Raw genomic sequence first — 21,614 nt, 5'->3', positions numbered from 1 at the left:
GAATTGTTTTGTAAAGAGGAATGGTCCAAAATACCTTCATCCAGGATCCAGGAACTGATTAAAAGCAACAGGAAGTGACTAGAGGATGTTATCTCTGCAAAAGGATCATCTACTAAATATTAATGTCACTTTTCTGTTGAGGTGCCCATACTTTTGCACCGGTCAAATTTTGGTTTAATGCATATTGCACATTCTGTTAGTACAATAAACCTCATTTCAATCCTGAAATATTACTGTGTCCATCAGTTATTAGATATATCAAACTGAAATGGCTGCTGCAAACACCAAAATATTTAGAACTAAAAATGATTAAAATTAATAGGGGTGCCCAAACTTTTTCATAGGACTGTAAATATCCAGCTAGACGTTTCCCTTCTCAACATGGAAGCTCTAATGTGTGTGCTACATGAATTTTAAAGCTGGACGCAAATAAAGGTTGAAGTTTTAAGGACTGAGGTGTGAGGCTGGATCCTTTCGTTCGCTGTGGAGTCAGTAGGCCAAAGCACCAATACCTATAGCCTGATACCAGCACTGCCTGCAATTCCTTTGTAAATGGCTGACTACCATGGTCAGTCAGAAGCAGTAAATTTGTGAAAAAAGCCATTGAATTTCAAGGAAAGTAAATTTGTAGCAAACTACATCTAATTATACAATATTAATAATTGTAGAATATAATTGAAAATCACTTTACTTTGAAGTTGGAATCTTTAACGGTTTACACTTTTTATTTATATGTACACCAAAGAGTCTTATGAATATTTCTTCTTGTAAGTCTCCAGTAAAGATTGAGAATGTGTACAGTAGGCAATGCAGACATGAACAGTAGTAGGAACATCTCTCACTAGTTCCAAGGAGACAAACTGTAAATCTGTTGATGGTATTTGATGTACTTAATATTATTTTTGTATTATCTTTATTATACCAGGGTTGAAATAAAATATATATAAAACTTGGACTTGCATATTCCAAAAGTTGTCTTCAGATCAAAGTTGTCATAAGAGATCAAGAACAATGTACTTTTGTCTTGCGCATACAGAGGAGTTTGTGGAGCATGAAAATGTTGGTCCTCACTGAATGAATCCCTTGGAAATGGAAGGACTCAAGTGGTCTTCAAACCCAGCGGCAGGTCTACCTTGAACATCCATTGTGACAGCAGTCGGGAGTTCATTATCGCTGCGACATAATTTAATCAGGAATGGACAATGTATTTAATGTTGTAGTGTTGTGGACCGGTTATTATGGTCCATGTGTGATGGTCACATTTCCTGGGCTGACTCATTGCGTAATAGTGACCCCTGGATTCTGTGAGTTCTTGCCAAACTCTGGTCTGCTGTCCCATACACACAGCATTTATTGAGTATGGGATAGAAGATCCATGGTTCGGATGTAACTCATAACATTGTTGATCACTTTGACGCAGTAAGATCGGCTCAGCCAAACCACATGTGGTCTGGAAAATACAACTATCACACAGTCCATACATGAAGGCATCTAAACTCCCCTAATATTAAAACTAAAAGTTCTAAACTTGAAGATTCAATAGAGACCTCCTAGCCTGCCCCCTTCTCTCAAACTAGGAGGCTTTAGGGAACAAAACTGTTTTCTACCCTGAGATTTTCCTCATTATGCTCATTTTCATTTTACAGTTTCTCTCCTACTGATAATAAATTTGCCACCTGCTCTGACGATGGTACAGTTAGAATTTGGGACTTTCTTCGTTGCCATGAAGAGCGAATTCTGCGAGGTATGTTTATTGTTCTCCATTGTTCTTTCTCCTTCAGAACATCAAGTATGAATTCTGATTATGCTATAGGCCTAAAAAACTACAATCTCTAATACAGAAACTTGATTCTGGTGTCGTATGATAGAGGAGATTCTCATCTTTGTCATAACAATAAGGTTGTAATTGTAGTTCTACCTGTGCAATTTCCAGAGAAATTACTGGTTGAAAGTGCATTTGGGATTGGGATATTTTCCTCTTTCATGCGACACCAGAAGCACACTTCTACGTTTTACAGTGACAGAGATATAACTATTTGAAGTGACCCTCCTTATTTTATCTTCATTACACACAATCTGTACACCTTACGTTGGGTTCACCCAGCGTTCGATCTCTGTTCTCAGGTTTCCGTCTTCTGCATGCAGAAGACTGAAACCTGTCATGCCGTGTCTGGCCGAGAGCGCCGCGGAGCGTTTTATGCGCTCCGTGGCGAAACCGTTTTATTTAAAACCGGACACAGAGTACTGCATGTCCGACTCTGTGTCCAGTTTAAAAAAAAACAGAGTTTCGCTGCGGGGAGCATAAAACGCTCACCGGTGCACACGGCCGGAGACTTTTCAAGCCCATTCAAATGAATGGGCTTGAAACATTCCGGCAGGTTTCCGTCTCCTGCCCTGTTTTCTGCAGGAAACAGAAACCTGCAGAACGGAGTATGGGCACAGATGTGACCTAGCCCTTACACAGTGAGAAGTAGGGGACTGTTCTCAATAGGGAAGCAAGGGAAAAAATACAAAAATTCCGGAATTCACAGAAACGTTAAAAAAATTATTGTCACAAATGCTGCCAGAAAATCAAAAGTTGCTTGAAAGGTTAGTTACACTATAAAAGAGATGTCCAGATTCAAATAAAACTTACCAAATCAGGAGAGATGGTGTAAAAGAATGTCCACTTACCTGGTTACTTCCCCATTGCAGCTTCAAAGCCTCTGGCCAATGTTTGTATACAGGGTTTATAGCAGTGATGTCTTGTTGAGAACGCGTGGTATTCAGTTGTCAATGCGGCAGCCTTCGTTTCACAAACACATCCAAAGCTACAGGGCCACTGTGGGAAGGTAAACTGGTAAATTAAAATGCCCATTGGTTTTGTGTAAACCAGACAACTCCCTTAGGTTAGAATAGGTTAGAATTATTAGGTCTCATGTTCCCAGGCAGTTAAGCGTCGAAAGCTTCCTTAGTGCTACATTGTGAAGACTTTAAGTGGACGCTTCCTGGATTGCTTTAGAGTTGGAGATATAAATAGGCGCACACAAATACTTAGGAACACACCTTTAGGCCGGTTCACACTGAGCTTTTTGCAGGCGGATTTTAACGCAGAATCTGCCTACAAAAATGGCTCCCATTGACTTCAATGAGAGCCGCTCGCTTTTTTTTTTTCCCCCACTAGCTCGTAGTGGAAAAATAAGCAACATGACCTATCATGGCGCGCACTCCGCTGCTCGAGACACGCTGCTGTTTAAGCCCATTCATTCGGGCCTAATCAGGAGCGGAATGTCATGACTGAATGCCAATGCACTGCATCGGCATCCCGTCGCGGCTAGCCTCGTGGAAGTTCACACAGCGGAATTTGGTTTCCGCCATGTGAACATACTCTTAGATTATTACAAAAGACATTCTGAAATTGTCCAGGGTATGGGTTGGGCACTAAGAGGACATGTGGTGTTTTGCTATCTCTTTGGAGGTTCAGATGAGTTTATATGTAAACCTTATAGGTAAAAATTACTATTAAATTCTGTGGGAGAATCCGAGTAAACCCATTTTCTAGATCAGCTGTTTCTCAGCAATTATACCTAAGCTGGTTTAAGTTTCACTATATAGGCCATAAATCTGTTGTCAGAAATTGTTCTTTAAAGCCTGTATCACCTGAACTGAAAAACTCAGAAATCACTGTGATTTAGGGCAAGACACTCTTGTTTCCCACTCACAGAGGCCCTTGGCCAGACATTACTCCAAGTACGTTTTCCAGTGGTATATCTTATATTTTGGTCACTTCACATTCATAATACATGGTACATAGTTATGTTTACCCCAGTTACATTGCAGATTGTTACACTTTTTAGGACATGGTGCTGATGTGAAGTGTGTTGATTGGCACCCAACAAAAGGACTTCTTGTTTCTGGAAGTAAAGACAGTCAACAGCCTATCAAATTTTGGGATCCCAAAAATGGCCAGAGTCTTGCTACGCTGTAAGTAAATCGTCATATGCTCTATAACATTTATTGTCACGTTAGTGTGCAAGAAATAACCAGAATGGTGAAACCATATATCCGTCCCTTGGCCATAGCTTACCAATTCAAGCCAGCATCCCTTCATAGAAGTAATAAAGGCAGTGCTTAGGCTTTTTCATAACTTCCAGAGAAGTCAATGAAGAGTTGCCTTGCCTTGCCTCTTAAGTCCTAAAATACTTTGATTTACAGTTTTTGTTTTTCAATTCCTGATATGGGTTAATACCTTCTTTTAGGAAAATGGCAACAAAGATTTAAAGAAAAATAATCCTTACTTTTGTGTCCCCCACCGCTGCTGTGTGGACACTGTATAGTCCCACTGCTATCCACTTCCTGGCTGAAAATTCCTAATTGTCAATAAATGGCTAAGGCAAGTCACCGTTGCGGCCATTAGTTTGCTAAGTGGCCATTTCCAGTGTGTTGAGACAGGACCAGCAAGGGTGACACCGGCCATGATCAAGTAAGCATCAAACAGCATCAGGGAATATTGAGAAGGTGCTTACTTTGTGTTTTTTTGCATTCCCCCGTGTGTTCTTTCATGTGTACAAGCTAAGTGAATTCTTATATTTTTTTTCTTTAAATCTACTTAGACACGCTCATAAGAATACTGTGATGGAGGTGAAATGGAACTTGAATGGGAATTGGCTTCTCACTGCCTCAAGAGATCATCTCTGCAAACTTTTCGACATCCGTAACCTTCGGGAAGAGCTTCAGGTTTTCAGAGGACACAAAAAAGAGGCTACAGGTCGGGGGATATATGGGTGTTTGGGAGACCAGGTAATAAGGGCCCAGTTCCCTGCTGAGCATTGGTCTTAGTTTGGCTCTTTTATTTTAGCTGTGGCATGGCATCCAGTACACGAGGGCTTGTTTGCTAGTGGCGGCTCTGATGGCTCACTTCTGTTCTGGCATGTTGGGTATGTACAATATTCATCTTACTGCTGGATGTATTTTATAGCCTTTTGGTCCAGATTTCTATCATTGTATATTTCTTTTCTAAGTGTGGAAAAAGAGGTGGGCGGTATGGAGATAGCACATGAAGGAATGATCTGGAGTCTTGCCTGGCATCCGCTTGGTCATATTCTATGTTCTGGATCTAATGATCACACCAGGTATTAAAAGTCCTGCTGCTTTTTACTGCAGGTACCTGCTCTGTGTATGGGTTATTATTATTATTAACACGGTTCTTCTTCATTTAGTAAATTCTGGACCAGAAACCGTCCTGGAGACAAAATGAGAGATCGCTATAACTTGAATCTTCTTGCTGGCATGTCAGAAGATGGTGTTGAATATGGTAACTACTTATATTTACAATCTCATACTGGTGTCCTCGTATTATTTTCATATGCCAGTTGTCCAGATTTTATTGAACTGATACTTTGTCTTATCTGTTGTATACAATTGTGCCACCTTACAAGTAATCTGTGAACTTCTTTAGATGATGTTGAGCCAAACAACCTAGCAGTTATACCCGGCATGGGTATTCCAGAACAGCTGAAAATGGCAATGGAACAAGAACAGATGGGTAAGATAACATCAGAAGGGTTTTTTTTTTTTTTTTCTTGTCTGTTGCTATTCTTACCACCTGGTGTAAAAAATTTTTTAGGGAAAGAAGAGTCTAATTCAGTAGAAATGACAATCCCAGGTTTGGACTGGGGAATGGATGAGGTGATGAACAAGGACCAGAAAAAAGTCCCGCAGAAGAAAGTTCCATATGCCAAACCTATACCAGCTCAGTTTCAACAGGTTAGTCAACAAATGTCATATGTTAATTGCATTGTTTTCTGAAGATGCTTCCTCTGTTGAGCACATTTTGTCATTGTTGTCAAGCAGCTACCTGACGTAATGGTGTTATGCTATGGTCACAATAATGTCATGGCTTCAGTTATAATGGAAGCCATGGCGCTGCGCTGGATCCATTTATGACAAACCAGACTTCAAACAATGGACCCAATTGACTTTTAGGCCAGGGCTACGTGATGATACTGGCTGTGATCACTGTTGCCCTGCAACTCCTTCATTTAGGTTAGTGAATGGAGTCACAGTGTGACCCAAGGGTGCTGCGTTTCTTGCTTGTCGCAAGAAACGTTGAGCAAGGTTTGACTTTTTTTTGCAACTAGAAGTTGTGGTCACGACATCCTCAGGGTCGTAGTGCAACTCCATGGGTGAAAGAGTTGCAAGGCAACAAATCGGTCTTTGGTGACCTATGGTAGTAGTGCAGTTAGTCACCGTCTATCCCTAGCCCTAATTGTTGCATCAAGGTCTCCATGGTTTTGAAGGCCAGAATAGTATGGTGCCCAGAACAGATCCAGCAAATTAGTGCTCCATGCTGGAAAAAAGGAAACGTGCCTCTAGCGCCTCCTATTGGAAAGTAGAGACCCTAAAAGTACTTTCACATATTACAAGGAAGCATTATAATATGACCAGAGCAACAGTATTACTTCAATAAAAATATATATAAAATATATATGATTTCGGCCATTATGATCAACTTAAAGCCATCAGCTAAAAGCTAATTAACTTTGCAACATGTTTTTGCAAATGTTCTTTGGTATCTCTTCTTGACCTCCCCCACCCTCCTTTTGGTTTTGGTTGTTAGTGCAGCCAGCCATACCATATCACTTAGTATAATATAGAATGTTGCAGATATGTAGCTACTTCCAGAATTGACTGGAATTAGGAAATCTTCTGCAGGGTTTTTTTGGGGGGGGTTTTAACTTTGCGTTTTCGTAAAACCACATTCATTTACATTGTGCTGTATTTTGCTGCATAATTTGAGTGTGGATTCTGCCACTAGAATTCTGCAACAAACATGCAGTGTGTATCCAGCCCAATAGAGATGCAAACATCTGATAAGTGTTATCTCTATCAACATTTTATATATGTTGTAATTGACTTTGTAGGACTGTCTGTTGTTTAGTAAAAGTGTTTGCTTCCGAAACTTAGAAATAGTGACTGATGTAAATTGTCTCATTTATCCAAAATTTTGACAACTATGTAACATATGTTGTGTGACATAACATTTAGATATCCTATTGTGTATTTATTTCAGGCCTGGCTTCAGAATAAGGTCCCTCTCATGCCGGCTTCAGAGGCTGTCCCAGAAAGAAAGGAAGAAGTAAAATCTGATGAGAAGAAAAAGAATCAAGCTGAAATTGAGCAGGAAATGGCAGCTCTGCAGTACACCAACCCCCAGCTGCTAGAGGTATGTGTCAGGATCTACAGTAAGAATGGGATTGTCTGGTGTAAAGTCATGTAGACTTGGTAAATGCAGGTAGTAAAACTGTATTGCAGTGTGCAATTCTATTCCCAGATGGAGAATGCTCCATTTTCTTCAGGTCTCCCAACTTGCCCCCACATGCTAATTTTATTTAGGGCTAAATTGCAATGTTTGGCTCATATGTCCCACAGCTCCGTTTCCACAATGTGTAGATTAAATCCACTTGACTGGTACTGTTACGCTCTGGAATATCTGCATGAAATCTGAGTGTCAGTACTGCCTCAAAAACTTCTAGTTCATGTGTAAATGCATGCCATATTTGATCTTTGTATTTTATTCCTTTTTTCTTTGTTTCTGCAGCAACTAAAGATTGAAAGGATAGCACAGAAGCAGGCAGAAGCTCCAGGGCAGTCACAAGGCCTCGCCTCACCTTTAGGAGCACCTCCACAAGTTTCTTCAGCTTTTCCTGCCTCAGGACCACAATCCCAGCCACCACTAAATTTCCAGCAACCTCATCCATCACAACCAATGGGAATGAACATGCAGCATGGCCCTCAAGGACAGTTCAGACCACAAGGGCCTCAAGTATCTGCAGGTCCACAAGGTTTTATGGGTCCAGGGCCACAAAATATACGACCTCAGGAGATGCATCCTGGAATGCCTAGACTTCCCGTGCCAGTTGGACCTATGGGTCCACAAGGTCCACCAGGCAATTCTGGACCACCTGGTCATTTAGCAACTCAAATGTCTCAAGGTCCTAGAGGAGTTCCACCCCCTCATCATGGGATGCAGGGAGGTCCTGGTCCTCAGGGGCCTTTAATGGGTGTTGCTCCTCGAGGTGTCCAACAAGGTCCTAATCAAGGAATGCTTATGGGGCATCCTGCACAAGATTTGAGAGGTCCTTCAGGTGCAATACTTGGACATGGACCTGATGTTAGAGGACCAATGGATATGCGAGGACCCTCAGATATGCGTGGACCACCTGAAATTCATGGACCTCAAGATATGAGAGGCCTTCCTGATATGCGAGGCCCCCAAGACATGAGGGGTGCCTCAGATTTAAGAGGTCCTCTAGACATGCATGGCCCTCAAGATATTAGGGCACCAGACTTGCGTGGACCACAAGATATGAGAGGACTTTCTGATATGCATGGCCCTGTAGACATGAGGGGTCCCCCAGATATGCGAGGACCTCATGATATGCGAGGACCCCCAGATTTGCGTGGACCTCATGACATGCGTGGTCCCCCTGACATTCGAGGCCCTCAGGATATGCGTGGTCCTCCCGATATGCGTGGCCCCCAAGATATGCGAGGTCCTCCAGACATGCGTGGTCCTCAGGATATGAGAGGCCCTCCTGACATGCGTGGTCCCCAGGATATGCGTGGTCCTCTAGACATGCGTGGACTTCAGGATGTAAGAGGACCACCAGATATGCGTGGTCCTCCTGATATGAGGGGTGGCCCTGACATGCGTGGTCCTCCTGAAATGAGGGGTGGTCCAGATATGCGTGGCCTTCCAGAAATGAGGGGTGGCCTTTCTGAAATGAGAGGCGGTCCTGACATGCGTGGCCCACCTGACCTGAGGGGCGGTCCTGACATGCGTGGGCCCCAAGACATGAGGGGTGGTCCACATGACATGCGAGGACCACATGACATGAGAGGGCCACCTGATGTACGTGGTCCACAGGATATGAGGAGATCTGATATAAGAGGGCCACATGATATGCGTGGTCAACAACATATGAGGGGTGTTCAGGACACTAGGGGGCCATCCGATATGCACATGTCTCCAGACATACGAAGTCCTCAAGACATGCGAAATCTTCAAGATGTTAGAGGACCACCGGATATGAGTGGTCCTCATGAAATGAGAGGTCCCCAAAGCAGGGGGTCAAATTTGGGACTTTCTCAGGATACTCGTGGACAGTCAGTAACCCAAGGTCCCACAGGAAATTCTCAAGGTTCTCATAATTCGCAGAATCCAGCAAGGGCATCCCACCAATCACAACAGAAAACCCCATTACTGGGAGATGGTCCTAGGCCTTTTAACCAGGTAACTGCCTTTAATAATGACAGGAAGCACTTTGATAGGAGACGTCATTACTAGTTTCACATGCCATTGCACTACAAGCCATACAGACCACCCGGAGCAATTCACTTTTTACTTGAAAGCCGGCTTTAAGAAGTCTGCAATATAAAGTGTTTGCTGATAATCTTACAGTATTTTAACCGATTTTTTGATCCTAATGTATGATACAGAAAATGCATGGTGCTTTAATATCCTATAGAATTTAACAGGGGAGCCATGAGGAAATCTTACCTATATTCTAGTATTGCCTCTGAGAGGAAATTGGAAGACAATGTGAAAAAAAAACAAACAAAAAAAAACATCGGCTTGTTTCAAGCTTTACTTTAGAGAAGGAATTCATCTACAAGTGAAAGTTTGTCAATGTGTGCCTGCACTGTAAATGGTTAATGCTGACATGACAGATTTCTACGGTATATTTTTTATAAAAGAGGAAAAAAAAAGTATTTTGAAATTCTTCAATGACAATAAATTTTTTTAAATTTTTTGCATCATTTGAAGTCTCTGCACTGATGAGGTTTTTTATTTAAGCCGAACCTGCAACGCACCACCAGATCACATATACATCAGTGTATAGATACTGAAACCACCAGTGCTTTACCGAACCCTAAATAATAGGGGCAGTGCTTTGTAGGAGGCTGATATGTCAATACTAGGGGATCGCAGACAAGTCTGTGCAACCAGCTAACAAACAGGAGGTAGAAAGCAAACCAATACATCGGGATCTGTAGAACCCTATGTTTTTGGTACTTAGTTGAGGAATCCCAAAATGTTTGATTTGTGATGAAATTGGTGCTTTCCAATGCATCATGGTACCATTACATTATCTCAATGATGGAGGCCTCAGTGCGAGAAGAGAAGAGGTTTTTATGCTGCTATTGAGACTGTCGCAATATTAAGGGAGTGACACCACTTGTTCTCAGGATCAGTAGGGGTCTCAGTGGTCTGACCACCTCTGAATAGCAATGTATGCTCTATCCACTACATGGAGGATAAACCATAGCATATCCCCATTATAATACTCTATAGTTAGATTACTGGTGTTGTAAATTATTATTATAGATTTTAGGTAGTCTCCTCAATTTCCTCAGTCGTAACTCCAGTACCCCCAATAGTAAATGCTTTTTATCTATGGATCGATCATTTATAAATGTGCAGTAAAATGTCTGCCCTTTCTCAAGAACACAGCTTTGATTTTGCAAGAAGAAGACCACTCCATGTGTAAAATTATCAAGAAGTGGATGCAACTATTTGGAAAGCATCAAAAGCCCCAAAATACTCGACTCACTCACAGGTCATTATTTAGTAGCTCCTTAAAGGGAAATTATCACTTATAAATATACTGCCTGACATTGTCTTTTAGAGCAGGAGGAGCAGAACAGATTGACATATAGAAAAGGTTCGGTTGAACTTATAATTTATTCCTATAAATCCCTGATTCTGAGTTTAGTTATTGACAGAACCCTTGTTGAGTCCCTGCACCGACTGGACCCATATCAGTAAGCTGAAGTGCTACTTAAAGGGGTTGCACAGGGCCTAGCAAAGTTGTATACTGCTGATCTATCCACAGGATAGGTAGTTAGGTTGAACCCAGCGCTGACCAGTAGTATACCAGGTATACAGCTGGAACAGCTCTCCTCCTATTCCTGACACCACCGCTACATTGTACAGACAGGAAGCTGTATACAGAGTGCTGTACACGGTTGTGGTGGTGCCTGGAACTGCAGCCCCTTCCCATTCACTTGAATAAGAGCAGAGCTGATTCTGGCAGCCAAAACCGGTGTTGGACTCAGACATCTGATATGATGAGCTATCCTGTGGATAAGTCATGAGTATACAATTTTACTAGGCCCTGGACAACCCCTTTAATTTTATCCCACCAAACTATATATCCATCTCCTCAAACCCCTCCCCCCCCCTGCACTACGTCCTATAGAATTCTGAACTTACAAGCATGAAAGAAACAACTACCAAACAGAAAGACTTGGCAAAAAAATGCAAGATGGATGTCCTGAAAGTTGTGTTATGGATTGATGAGGCTCTTACATAAAAAAAGAACATAAGATCTAAAGCAAATGCAAGGGTTAATGTCTTCTGTTGTAGAAGAATAACGGGAGGAAGTGTCCACCATCACTGAATGTCCTAGCCCTCTGTGGTCAGCGCTGGATGGATGGAAGCAATTGCATCTTGTTCAGAAGATGATTTCTAATCTATATAGACATCCCTTTGTGAAGAAATCGTGAGCTGAAATGTCTTATTTAATGGACTTAATCTCCTTCCTGTTATGAATTTCACCATACAATTCAGTGGCTAAAGATCTACAGTAGTCGTGCTTTGATATTTTCTAGAATATTCACAACACGACCTCATTCACCAACCACCATCTTGCTGTCGAAGTTTGATGAAAACCTTTCAGTGATATCGAGAACATTGCCTGTGTATTGACTCGCCTTTGGTCGATCTAATGGTACCTAGATGATAACAAAGCATCAATTCATCTTATACATTCTGGTTCCAAAGATGTAGAGACTGGTTACTCAGATTATTCTTTTCCTGCTCAAGATCATTTTGGGGACTAGAGCATGGCAGCCATTGGGAATTCATTCCCTCTGTGGCTTCCATCTCCATAATACTAGAGGCCTTTAGTAGATGTCTGGATGGAGTGTGCAGAACGGCCATGGGCATTTCTATACCTTCTTTAACCACTTCATTTACAGTACCCATTGTTTTGAAGGGCACCATTATTCTGATGATGGTAGAAAGTCTTTGAAGAAATAATTCCTTGTCCATAATGGATCCATCATACTAACAGGTTCTGATAAAGTAGTTCCTATTGTATGAAGTGGGTTCACTGTGGGCTTTTATCCTACGTGCAAACTCTCTTCTGACTATACAATAATGTACTGGGTTTCTTCCCCCTTATAGTGATGGTGGCCAGTGTAATCCATCAGATGGACGCTGTAGATTGTAATTCATATTATATACCCTACAATACAATGTTCATACTTTTTGTTAAATGTAGAGCCATTTTGTTTCTGATTCCCATCATACAGCCAAAATTGCTGGGTCATCTTGCAACGAAAAGATCTTTGGTTGCATGGCGAGGGTCATGGCCCAAAATGCTGTGCAGCACTAGCCTTAAAGGTTATCTTTGCTTAGTGCGCCCACATTCTCCATCATGTAGCATCTTGTGCTTTTGGATGCGCGCTGAGCACAGTCCATAGTTTCATCATATTACATGTTACCTTATGGAGATCTGACATGAGCAATAAATAGTAGGATCTGTGATGAGATACAGGCCGTAGTATATCTGCTCTACTTACAGATGGAAAGTAATAGCTTTACATACGCTATGAAACCTTTTGTTTTAGAATTAGAGTAAAAAGTCAATTTTGTGTTTGGATGATCAAAGAAATGTTCCAGCCTTAAAATATTATTTACATAGACATTCAAAATGAGTACAGCAGGTCTGTTCGGTGTGAATTCACCCTAACAATACTGAGCTATCTGAGTAACCGCTGTTTTCCTCAATGACGTTCAAGTTCCCAGCTTGACTTTGGAGGGTTGTCCAAGCCTGGATATTCATGGACAAGCCTTAGGATCGGTCATCAATATCACATTGGTGGGGTCTGATAACTAGCACCAACACCAGTCAGATGTTTGGACAGCTCTGTACACTGTTTAGCGGCTGTGCTGCACTATGGCATACATGGTTACATAGTAGATGAGGTTGGATAAAGACATTAGTCCATCAAGTCCAACCTGTAACCCTACAATCCCTACAGTGTTGATCCAGGGGAAGGCAAAAAACCCCATGAGGCTCATGCCAATTGCCCTATTTCAGGGGAAAAATTCCTTCCCGACTCCAATCTGGCAGTCATATAAAAACCCTGGATCAACGTGTCCTTAGAATCTATATCTGCTTCTATTCACATGAGTAGAAACTTAGATGCAATAGCTCTGTACACTATACTGTAAGAACAGCTGATCGGTGGGGGTGCCAGTTATTGGACCACCACTGATCTGATTACCTATCCCGAGAATAGGTCATCAATATCCAGACTTGGACAACCCCTTTAGGGGAAAAACCATGTACTGACCATATTACTTGTGCAATGCTGAAGACAATCTGAGAAGCATCATGTCTTGTATTCAGAAAGCATTCACTAATACACCACATACAGCTTTATTAACTGTCAGACACCTTCCTAAAATAATTTCCGTAGCTGATCTACATGGAGTAGGTTATGGGTCATTTCTGGTTGATGGGAATGAAAACTGTTTCTTCAGAAGACTTTTACCTTTTCTTGGTAGAAGATGCCAACACACAGTATTGTGCCATTGGCGAACAAGCTGGTATTACCATGTCTACTCGCCTGATTCCTGGGACAATAATAACGCGTCTTGTTACATTTCCGTCTCTATCAATATTAGTAGTTGTATCTGAAAAAAGTGTGCATGTCTCTATAGTGGAGGTGTTAGCTGCTAATGTTGGCAGCAGGTCACCGACAGGTTTGTAGCTAGCCACCTATTCGTTCCGCCATGGCCAAATGCATTTTGACATATGAAGTTTTGTTTCTGTACTTCTCAGGCCAAACGGGCGGAAGAGAGACAAGGGGACCAATTGGTAAAATCTAATTCATTCCGCTCCCTTCTAACTTAGACACAATCCCAGCTTACTAAGATTGAATATTGTATATCTTTATCCTTCCATAGATAGCTATTTATTTCTACAAAAGGGACTTAAAAATGATGAAAGCAGATATGAGGATTTAATAGTGGCACAAGCAGGATGGTGATGTAGTGGCAGTAGGGCTTTATTATAAGCCTTTATCTACTTTATTCCTCAGGGTGGCAAAGGTCAGGCCCCTCCGCCTTTATTACCAGGCCTAGGAGGACAACCCAACTCACAAGGACGTCCGCCGCAGCTAGGACAAGGACCCAATTCTAACAAAGGTAATTTATTCTTTGTTCTTGAGAAGTGTTTTGAGGTTCCTTTTTGTTTTGTTGTAACATTTCTATCAATTGTAGCTAAGAGAGTTCAATGTATAATTTCTTTTTTATACCTTATGCTGTGCAGGACTGAGCTGTCCATGCACATTAGATGATTGTCTAACCTGCATGGAAATCTCCCAACTCTCTGGGATGGTAATAATTGGGCTTAGATTTCATTATGTCCAATCCTTTTGGCTAGTGGCTTCCGCCCCTCTCCCTATACAGACCGACCAGAGTACACACGTGTATGGGGAATGCCAAGAGTGGTGCCTGTCATCCAAATAAGCTTTTGGCCTGACAGCTACATATAGCTAATGTGCATGGCCAGCCTAAGGCAGCGTATTATGTCACTTACATAAAAATCTACACCAAAGTACAATGTAAATATACATGGCTTCTACGAAATAGAGACCCAGGCTAATGGCTGAAAAAGATCTGTCAGATTACTGTAAACACTGGGTGCTTTATGCGTTACCAAGCATGGGCTATTGATTGGTGCATCAGTGAACCTTTCCACCCCCCCCCCCCCACCAAAAAAAATAAAAATTCAAGTCCTATTACAGATAACAGTACACTTTCAATTGTAAAGGTTGAACTTGGTATAATCCACAATTTACAAAGGTTGAGCACCACATACTCCTGAAAATATGGAGGTCGTGTAGTTGTAATTTGCTGTTGCAAAATTTGACTTGAACTTTCACCTATTGCAATGCAAGCGTGAGATCTACATTTAGATATAATATTTTGTGTTCTGGTTTTTTATGTTTTATCTTATTAAACAAATATAAAGTCGCAGCACATATAAACTTGATGCTAAAAAAAATGAGTACCAGTAACCTTTAGTCTCTCTTCTACCGGAACAACATTATTTAATACATTTTTTGTGCCACATTGATGGGAGACGGTGAGAACACTATCCAGGCTTCAGTGTGTAATAAGTAATTTTATCATTTGTCATGTCAACATAGATTTTAGGCCTAATCCAAAATATTACTCTGAAATGTTATACATTTGTATTCTCTTTTTGGCTTGCAGGTGACCTGCGCGGTCCTTCAAATCATCAGTCCGAACGAAGACGTGAGCCAAGTCCTTTCAGGAGTGGACCAGAGTGGATGGACTCTAGAGACAATAGAGGACCACCTGACAGGAGAGGTCCTCACTCTGAAGTACATGAGCGCCCAGATGATTACCATCAGGATGATCGCTATGGACCACGAGGACGTGACTTTGATGGGAGGACTGGTGGTCCCCCGATACAAGACGAAAAGTGGAGGCGTGGTGGTTCAGGCCCTCAGTTTCCCTCAAATCACAGAGATTTCCCTGATCGTGAAGGAAGGGATTCAAGTCGATGGGAGGGAAGGCGGCACTCAGATGAACCGCCGTATGCCAGGGACTCGGAGGACTCAAGGTTCCGAGGACAAAGAGATGATAGGTGAGTTCAGTGTATTTAGTCAGTGTCTTCACATTACTTCTTAATCTCTTCACACACCAGGATGTACATGTACGTCTTTGTGGATGTAACTCACTATGGTGCCTGCTCAAAAGCAGAGTAGGTGCACTAACTGCAGTGTCTGTGCTGTTTGACACAGTAGTGACCTGGCAGCATGGCTCATGATTCGAGATTAATCCGGTCAGGGCCAAGTAACCACCCAGGTGGCTCAGACTCCCAGGCCTACCATAGTAAAGTAGCTATTGAGGTTACATAAGGAATATTCCATAGACTGCAATACTACATGCAATGCATTTAGTTAGCTGTACACGCTACTTACATATTACCTCAATATATTTACCTTGTGTGGCTGACAACAGATGTCAAAATATGGAATTCTGCCTCTGACACAACAGAGTTGTCACCAGGAAGTTTGCTCCCTTTGGCCACATTCTTTCTTTTCTTACTCTTCACAGTTGTCCATTGTTTGTATTGAATGTACAGAGGATCTATGTCATTCAGTTTTTCCCATATTACCTTTACTTTTTCAGTTTCCGGCGGAGTGGTCCACAAAGACACGAGGGTCGTGGTTCTCGTGGCAGAGAAGGATTCTCTAATTCTGAAGAGTTTGGTCCCAATGAGAACTATGATAAGGATGAACCTGGCAGAGGGCGAGAGAGTTCCAGAGGACGCGGTCGTGGTCCTCAGAGAGGTGAGATGTTAAAGATATTTGCCTATCAATATAGTAAGGCTCTTGGGCAGGTAAATTAATACTGTCTAACATTGAGGCAGCGCAATGTTAGATTAGACAAGTGATTCTCAACCTTTTCAAGCCAATTACCACCTTGTTAAAAAAGTTCCAACCAAGTACCTCTATCAGACACTGTGCTTGTAATGTAAGAGACCCTACTCCTGGTGCACATAGTGTGCCAAGGAAATCCTGCTCATAGAGACCATCAGACCATCTGCTGCTATAGAGGAGCCCAGTCCCCTTAATACTGACCCATTGTCTTTTGACGCCTGCCTCAGCTTGGCAGTCATTGTGCCTCAATATTTGAAGATGTTGGGAGGGCAGCACTAACCCCAGATGATCTTTGGAACTTGAGCATTTCTTCCAGAGCACTGGTTGTCTGCCATGGCACGTACTCCATGAAGCTACATGGCTTACCCCCTGAGGTACATATACTGCAGGTTGGGAACCACTGGATTAGACTGCCTTAATCCACACCAGTTTTCCACCAGTGTCTAATGCTGTTTGATAATCTCGTACACGGTTATACTGTCTAGCTTTTACCTTTACATCACTTATTATGTGGCTTAGTTTCTGAGAAAAATTTGGTGAAATGGCAGAAATTTTGCCGCAACTTCCAAAATGTTGTGCAGTTTCTGGCTCACAGTTTAGCATATTAAGCCACACTGCCTTTTCAGCAAGCCCCGTCCACGTCATAAGAGGCACACAAACTCTTAAAAAGATTCTAATGAGAAATATTGAGCTGGGAGGCCAAAAGTTTTTTTAACGCAGCCTTCTGACAGAATCCATTAGGCCTGGGCTCATCTCCCACCATGTGTCATTCTAGATCACATGTGATATAAATACTTTCACAAGAACTGTAGTGTTAGTACTAGGGATGTATTTTGGTCAGATATACTGTATGTTATTTCTCTAAAAGCAGTTCTTGAATGTGTTTGTATTGCCTAACAGAAGGAAGAAAAGGACTTCTCCCCACTCCAGATCAGTTTTCTGGTTCAGATCGGGGCCCTACTCACCAGTCCCGGGATCCAGGCAGAGATGCAGGTAAATTATTTCAAATTTGTAAACAACCCTTTTTTTTTTTTCCTTTAATTCTTATTTTATTTTTGTTATATATTTCATTTTCTATGTCACTGTTATTCTGGCCATTGAGTTCTTGCAATAAGCTAATCCTTCCTGTTCTTTAGAAATCATGTCCTTATAATAGGCAGGATTGCAATGAAACCACACACTTCTGTTATAGCCCGAGATGCAGATAACACATGGGTCACCATTGCTAATAGTTAATGGTGACCGTACAGCTTCTCCATCTGCACATACAGAGCATGATCACAACACTCTCCAAAAGAAGTCAATGAGTACATTTTCTCACTGTCATTTGTGTCATTTTGCTTTTTCTAATCCTTTTTTGCTATTGTAGATTTTATGCAGTTTTAATATTTGGTTTTAATTAGAAACATTATCTTGATTCTTATTAAATCAAGTTTAAGTTAAAAACCCATTTTTATAATCTAGGTGTCATTTTATATATTCAATATCTCTGTGATGAAAAATTATTTTTCACACTGGCCACTGAGTTTAGTTAAAGAGGACCTTACATGGTTTGGGGCACAGGCAGTTCTATATACTGCTGGAAAGCCGAATTCAGCACACTGTCGGCTTTCCCGATCTGTGCCGCGGGTAAAGAGCTACAGTCTGTCAGGAACATCCTTCTCCACAGCAGCGCCTATCGCGCTGTACAGTGAGCTGGGGGAGGGGGCGTTCCTCCCCGCTCACACAGTGCTCACCCATAGACGAGTATTATCAGGAGGGGAGGGGGCGTTCCTCCCCGCTCACACTGTACAGCGCGATAGGCGCTGCTGTGGAGAAAGACATTCCTGACAGAGTGTCAGGAACGCCCTTCTGACTGTAAAGAGCTACAGTACCGGCACTGATAGCGCTTTACCCGGGGCACAGATCGGGAAAGCCGAGAGTGCGCTGAATTCAAAGCACTGTCGGCTTTCCAGCAGTATATGGAACTGCCTGTGCCCAAACCCATGAAAGGTCCTCTTTAACTAACAAGTATACATGATACTTTCCCTTTAAGAAGCTTTGCTCCATTTTAAACTTTTTTGCAGAAAAGCTATACTATTGTCAAATTTCCATCTTTTCAGTCTTTTGAGTGCATGGCCTGTATCAAGGCATGTGCCTTTAACCCCTTCTTCACATCTATTAAAGACAATTTTTTGCCTGTTGTTGTTGCTCAGGTCCTGATCACTTCCAAGGCAGTCCTCGTCGGGACATTCCAACTCCTGATGGTCATTCTCCAGCCAGCAGGGAACGTTCTACTTCTTTACAAGGAATGGACATGGCTTCTTTACCACCACGAAAAAGACCCTGGCATGATGGTCCTGGGACCCCTGATCAAAGAGATATGGAACCAGGTCTATCAGAAGACCCAGGGAAAGGTAAATCCTTCAGAATGGTACTGGGAAGATTGTAAAGTTAGACACCAAGATAATTGAGGCAGAACCTATTCAATGCATAAAGGCCCCCTTCAAGAAGACTAAAATGTGTGTATGTGTTTACTATATAGTATTACACCTAATATAATTAGCACTCTCCTAACCTACAAGAATATACCCACAGCTCATCTATATCAGCGTCCCTGTTGGGTTGCATTCACATGGGGAGTAGTGTATCCATATTTAGAGGAGCTGACCCTTTTCTAGTTAAATTTCTAATATGACATGAATTATTGTTTTGCGACGCAGTAAATTCTAAATACTCCCATTGCTTAACCCTGTGCTACATTTCCGACTCTGTCTCTTACATGTACCAGAGTTTTCATGAAAAGTAGAAATATCTGCAGGGTAGGGTTGAGTGATCGGGATCGGAAAAGATAGGATTTCGATCAGCGATCGAGTAAATTTCGCAATTGGAATTCCGACCCGATCTTTTCCAGCGGGATCGAGGTTGGAGATTATTTCAAGATCGGCTCAACCCTTAAGTGACTTTTCCTATAAAGAAGCATTGACTAGGGTTGAGGATCGGGATCAGAAAAGATCGGATCCCGACCGGTGATCGAGCAAATTTAACGATCAGGATCGTCTGGAAAATGATCGGAAGTCGGATTTTGAAATTGATCCTGAAATCTCAAGATCAGCTCAACCCTACTGCTGGGTCTTGCTGGGCAGTGTGTTCTATTGCTGTATAGGCTTTATTACACGGTTTGATATCAATTTTGCGGCTGCAAATAGTTCCATTATAGCAACAATGCATTTTCCTTTTCTCCCTGATGCTGTGGGCATGTACAAAAAGTCAGCTAAAAAGATATCTGACGCAGAAAAGAGAAAAATCTATGATCATAGTCAGGAGAGCTGCTTACTAGCTGACTAAAATTCCATCAGCAATAACACAAGCCAGCCAGAGGTAGATACAAGTACATAGCAGCCTTTTCTTACATCGTGTAAGCTGTGAAATGCTGCAGAGAAAGCTGAGTGCAGAGAAAGCTGAGTGCAGACATGTACAGGCTGTGAAGAGAGCCCAGTCCCTCCTCCCTCCACTCACTGTGAACCCGTTTTTTTTTTTTTTTTTTTTTAAGGTAACTAAGGACAGAACTTTCCTAGTAACAGGAAGTAAACCGCACATTAAGTAGAAGGGAGACATGTAGTGGCAGTGACTTTAGAGAGGTTTATCGAGCAAAAAACTGCAACATTTTTAAATCCAGTACATTACATTTTGGTCTAGAATCACAGGTTTTGTTACTTGAGATGAAGTTGCAAAGTTATTGACTATTTAAGATGGTGGCAGTCAGATTAATCTCTCTCATGACCACCTTCATCACTGAAAGATTTGGGAACATGTGCAGATACAGGCAGCACCGTCTCCTGTATCTGCGCCTGCCCTGAAGACTCTCAGCTACCACCAGCACTAACGTATAAGAGCAGGCAGCCAGGGATCACTAATGGCATCTGAAGTGTACGCTGCCAGTTTAGAGTTAGGAGGCCTTGAAAGCAAAAGGGGTGAATAAAGTGGCCCTTCCAATTGTACCCTTTCTATAGGGTCTTAGATGCTGTAAGTTTTGGTAAGTAAAAGTGTAACAGTGTAGGTTTGAGTGTTACTCCTGGCATAGCAGCAGGGATGTTGTGAGGATGTGTCGCAGTCTTCATGTGCTGTCTGTCCTTTTGTGTTTGTATTATATCCTTGATTTATTAGTATTTTTCTGACTTTTTTAGGGCCACCACCCAGGTCACAGAGACTCAGCCGCTCCAGTTCTCAAGAACAAGATGAAGGCTCGTCTAGGGGTAATCGAGGAAGCTGGGGAAGAGGGGGATCTGGAACAAGCAGCAGTATGAACTCTCAGTGGAGAGGGGGTCCTCGGGGGAGCGGAAGTAGCAGCGGAAGTGGGAGAAATCGATAAGATAATCTGAGAAGTATCTTGTTCCCAAGTCCATACTAGACCAAAATAAACTGAATTTATAGTGGACAAGAACAGCACTGACGCTGGAGAGATCCCTGCTTGGGATTCTAGACACATTTACAAGAACTGGAACACTGGAAGCAATGATAAGGACTTCAGAGAACTCCCACCCAGCCGCACTGGTTTCCTCTTTCTGTTAGGGTTTTTCATAGTGTTCAGTCCACACAACCATCACTTGTCTTCTCCTCCTCCGGAGACAACTGTTATAAACAGCAAATCCTTGTGTACAGTTTGTTGGCAATTGAGTTAATTTTTTTTTGTATGAAAAGCTGAATGTAATATGTTTAAGAAATAACTAAGGGAAAAAAAAGTTTCTGAACGTTATTTGATACTGTGTATGAAAGCTTCCATCTTTGCATGAATGTATTCTTGTCACTGTGAGTTTTATATCTTTAGGCTGAGGAAAAGCAGCTTTTTTTCTTGCAAATTTTGCTGCAATTTTTCGAGCCAAAGCCAGAAGTGGATTTAGCAGAAGGTAGAAGTAGAAGAGCTTCCTTTATATTTCCCATTCCTGTTCAAGCCATTCTTGGCTTTGACTCAAAAACTCATCAAAATCTGCAGTATAGAAAGTTGCTTTTCTGCCACTTAGGGCCTAGGTCTATCTGTTGTCAATATTCAGACCTAGACAGACTTGGATGTGGATAAGAACAGTAAACAAGATAAGCCCGCT

At 42.0% G+C, this 21,614-nt stretch overlaps 1 protein-coding gene across 4 annotated transcripts in view; it reads left to right on the top strand.

The window, feature by feature from the left end:
- WDR33 (WD repeat domain 33) overlaps window positions 1-21,176 on the top strand; it is an 81,990-nt gene extending 60,814 nt beyond the window's left edge. For all 4 annotated transcript variants that reach the window (XM_075268979.1, XM_075268978.1, XM_075268977.1 and 1 more), the window contains exons 7-22: window positions 1,647-1,744; window positions 3,837-3,963; window positions 4,593-4,747; window positions 4,838-4,916; window positions 5,001-5,111; window positions 5,199-5,293; window positions 5,438-5,524; window positions 5,606-5,745; window positions 7,052-7,204; window positions 7,580-9,274; window positions 14,158-14,263; window positions 15,338-15,734; window positions 16,283-16,443; window positions 17,434-17,526; window positions 18,729-18,929; window positions 20,700-21,176. In XM_075268979.1, coding sequence (XP_075125080.1) covers window positions 1,647-1,744; window positions 3,837-3,963; window positions 4,593-4,747; window positions 4,838-4,916; window positions 5,001-5,111; window positions 5,199-5,293; window positions 5,438-5,524; window positions 5,606-5,745; window positions 7,052-7,204; window positions 7,580-9,274; window positions 14,158-14,263; window positions 15,338-15,734; window positions 16,283-16,443; window positions 17,434-17,526; window positions 18,729-18,929; window positions 20,700-20,884 — 3,883 coding nt within the window. In that variant the 3' untranslated portion in view covers window positions 20,885-21,176. The remainder of the gene's footprint in view (window positions 1-1,646; window positions 1,745-3,836; window positions 3,964-4,592; window positions 4,748-4,837; window positions 4,917-5,000; window positions 5,112-5,198; window positions 5,294-5,437; window positions 5,525-5,605; window positions 5,746-7,051; window positions 7,205-7,579; window positions 9,275-14,157; window positions 14,264-15,337; window positions 15,735-16,282; window positions 16,444-17,433; window positions 17,527-18,728; window positions 18,930-20,699) is intronic.
- The last annotated feature ends 438 nt before the right edge of the window (window positions 21,177-21,614 follow it).

This window comes from Leptodactylus fuscus, chromosome 3 (genome assembly GCF_031893055.1).
Source record: "Leptodactylus fuscus isolate aLepFus1 chromosome 3, aLepFus1.hap2, whole genome shotgun sequence".
Classification (NCBI taxonomy): Eukaryota; Metazoa; Chordata; class Amphibia; order Anura; family Leptodactylidae; genus Leptodactylus; species Leptodactylus fuscus.
This window is presented reverse-complemented; position numbering and strand designations above follow the sequence as displayed.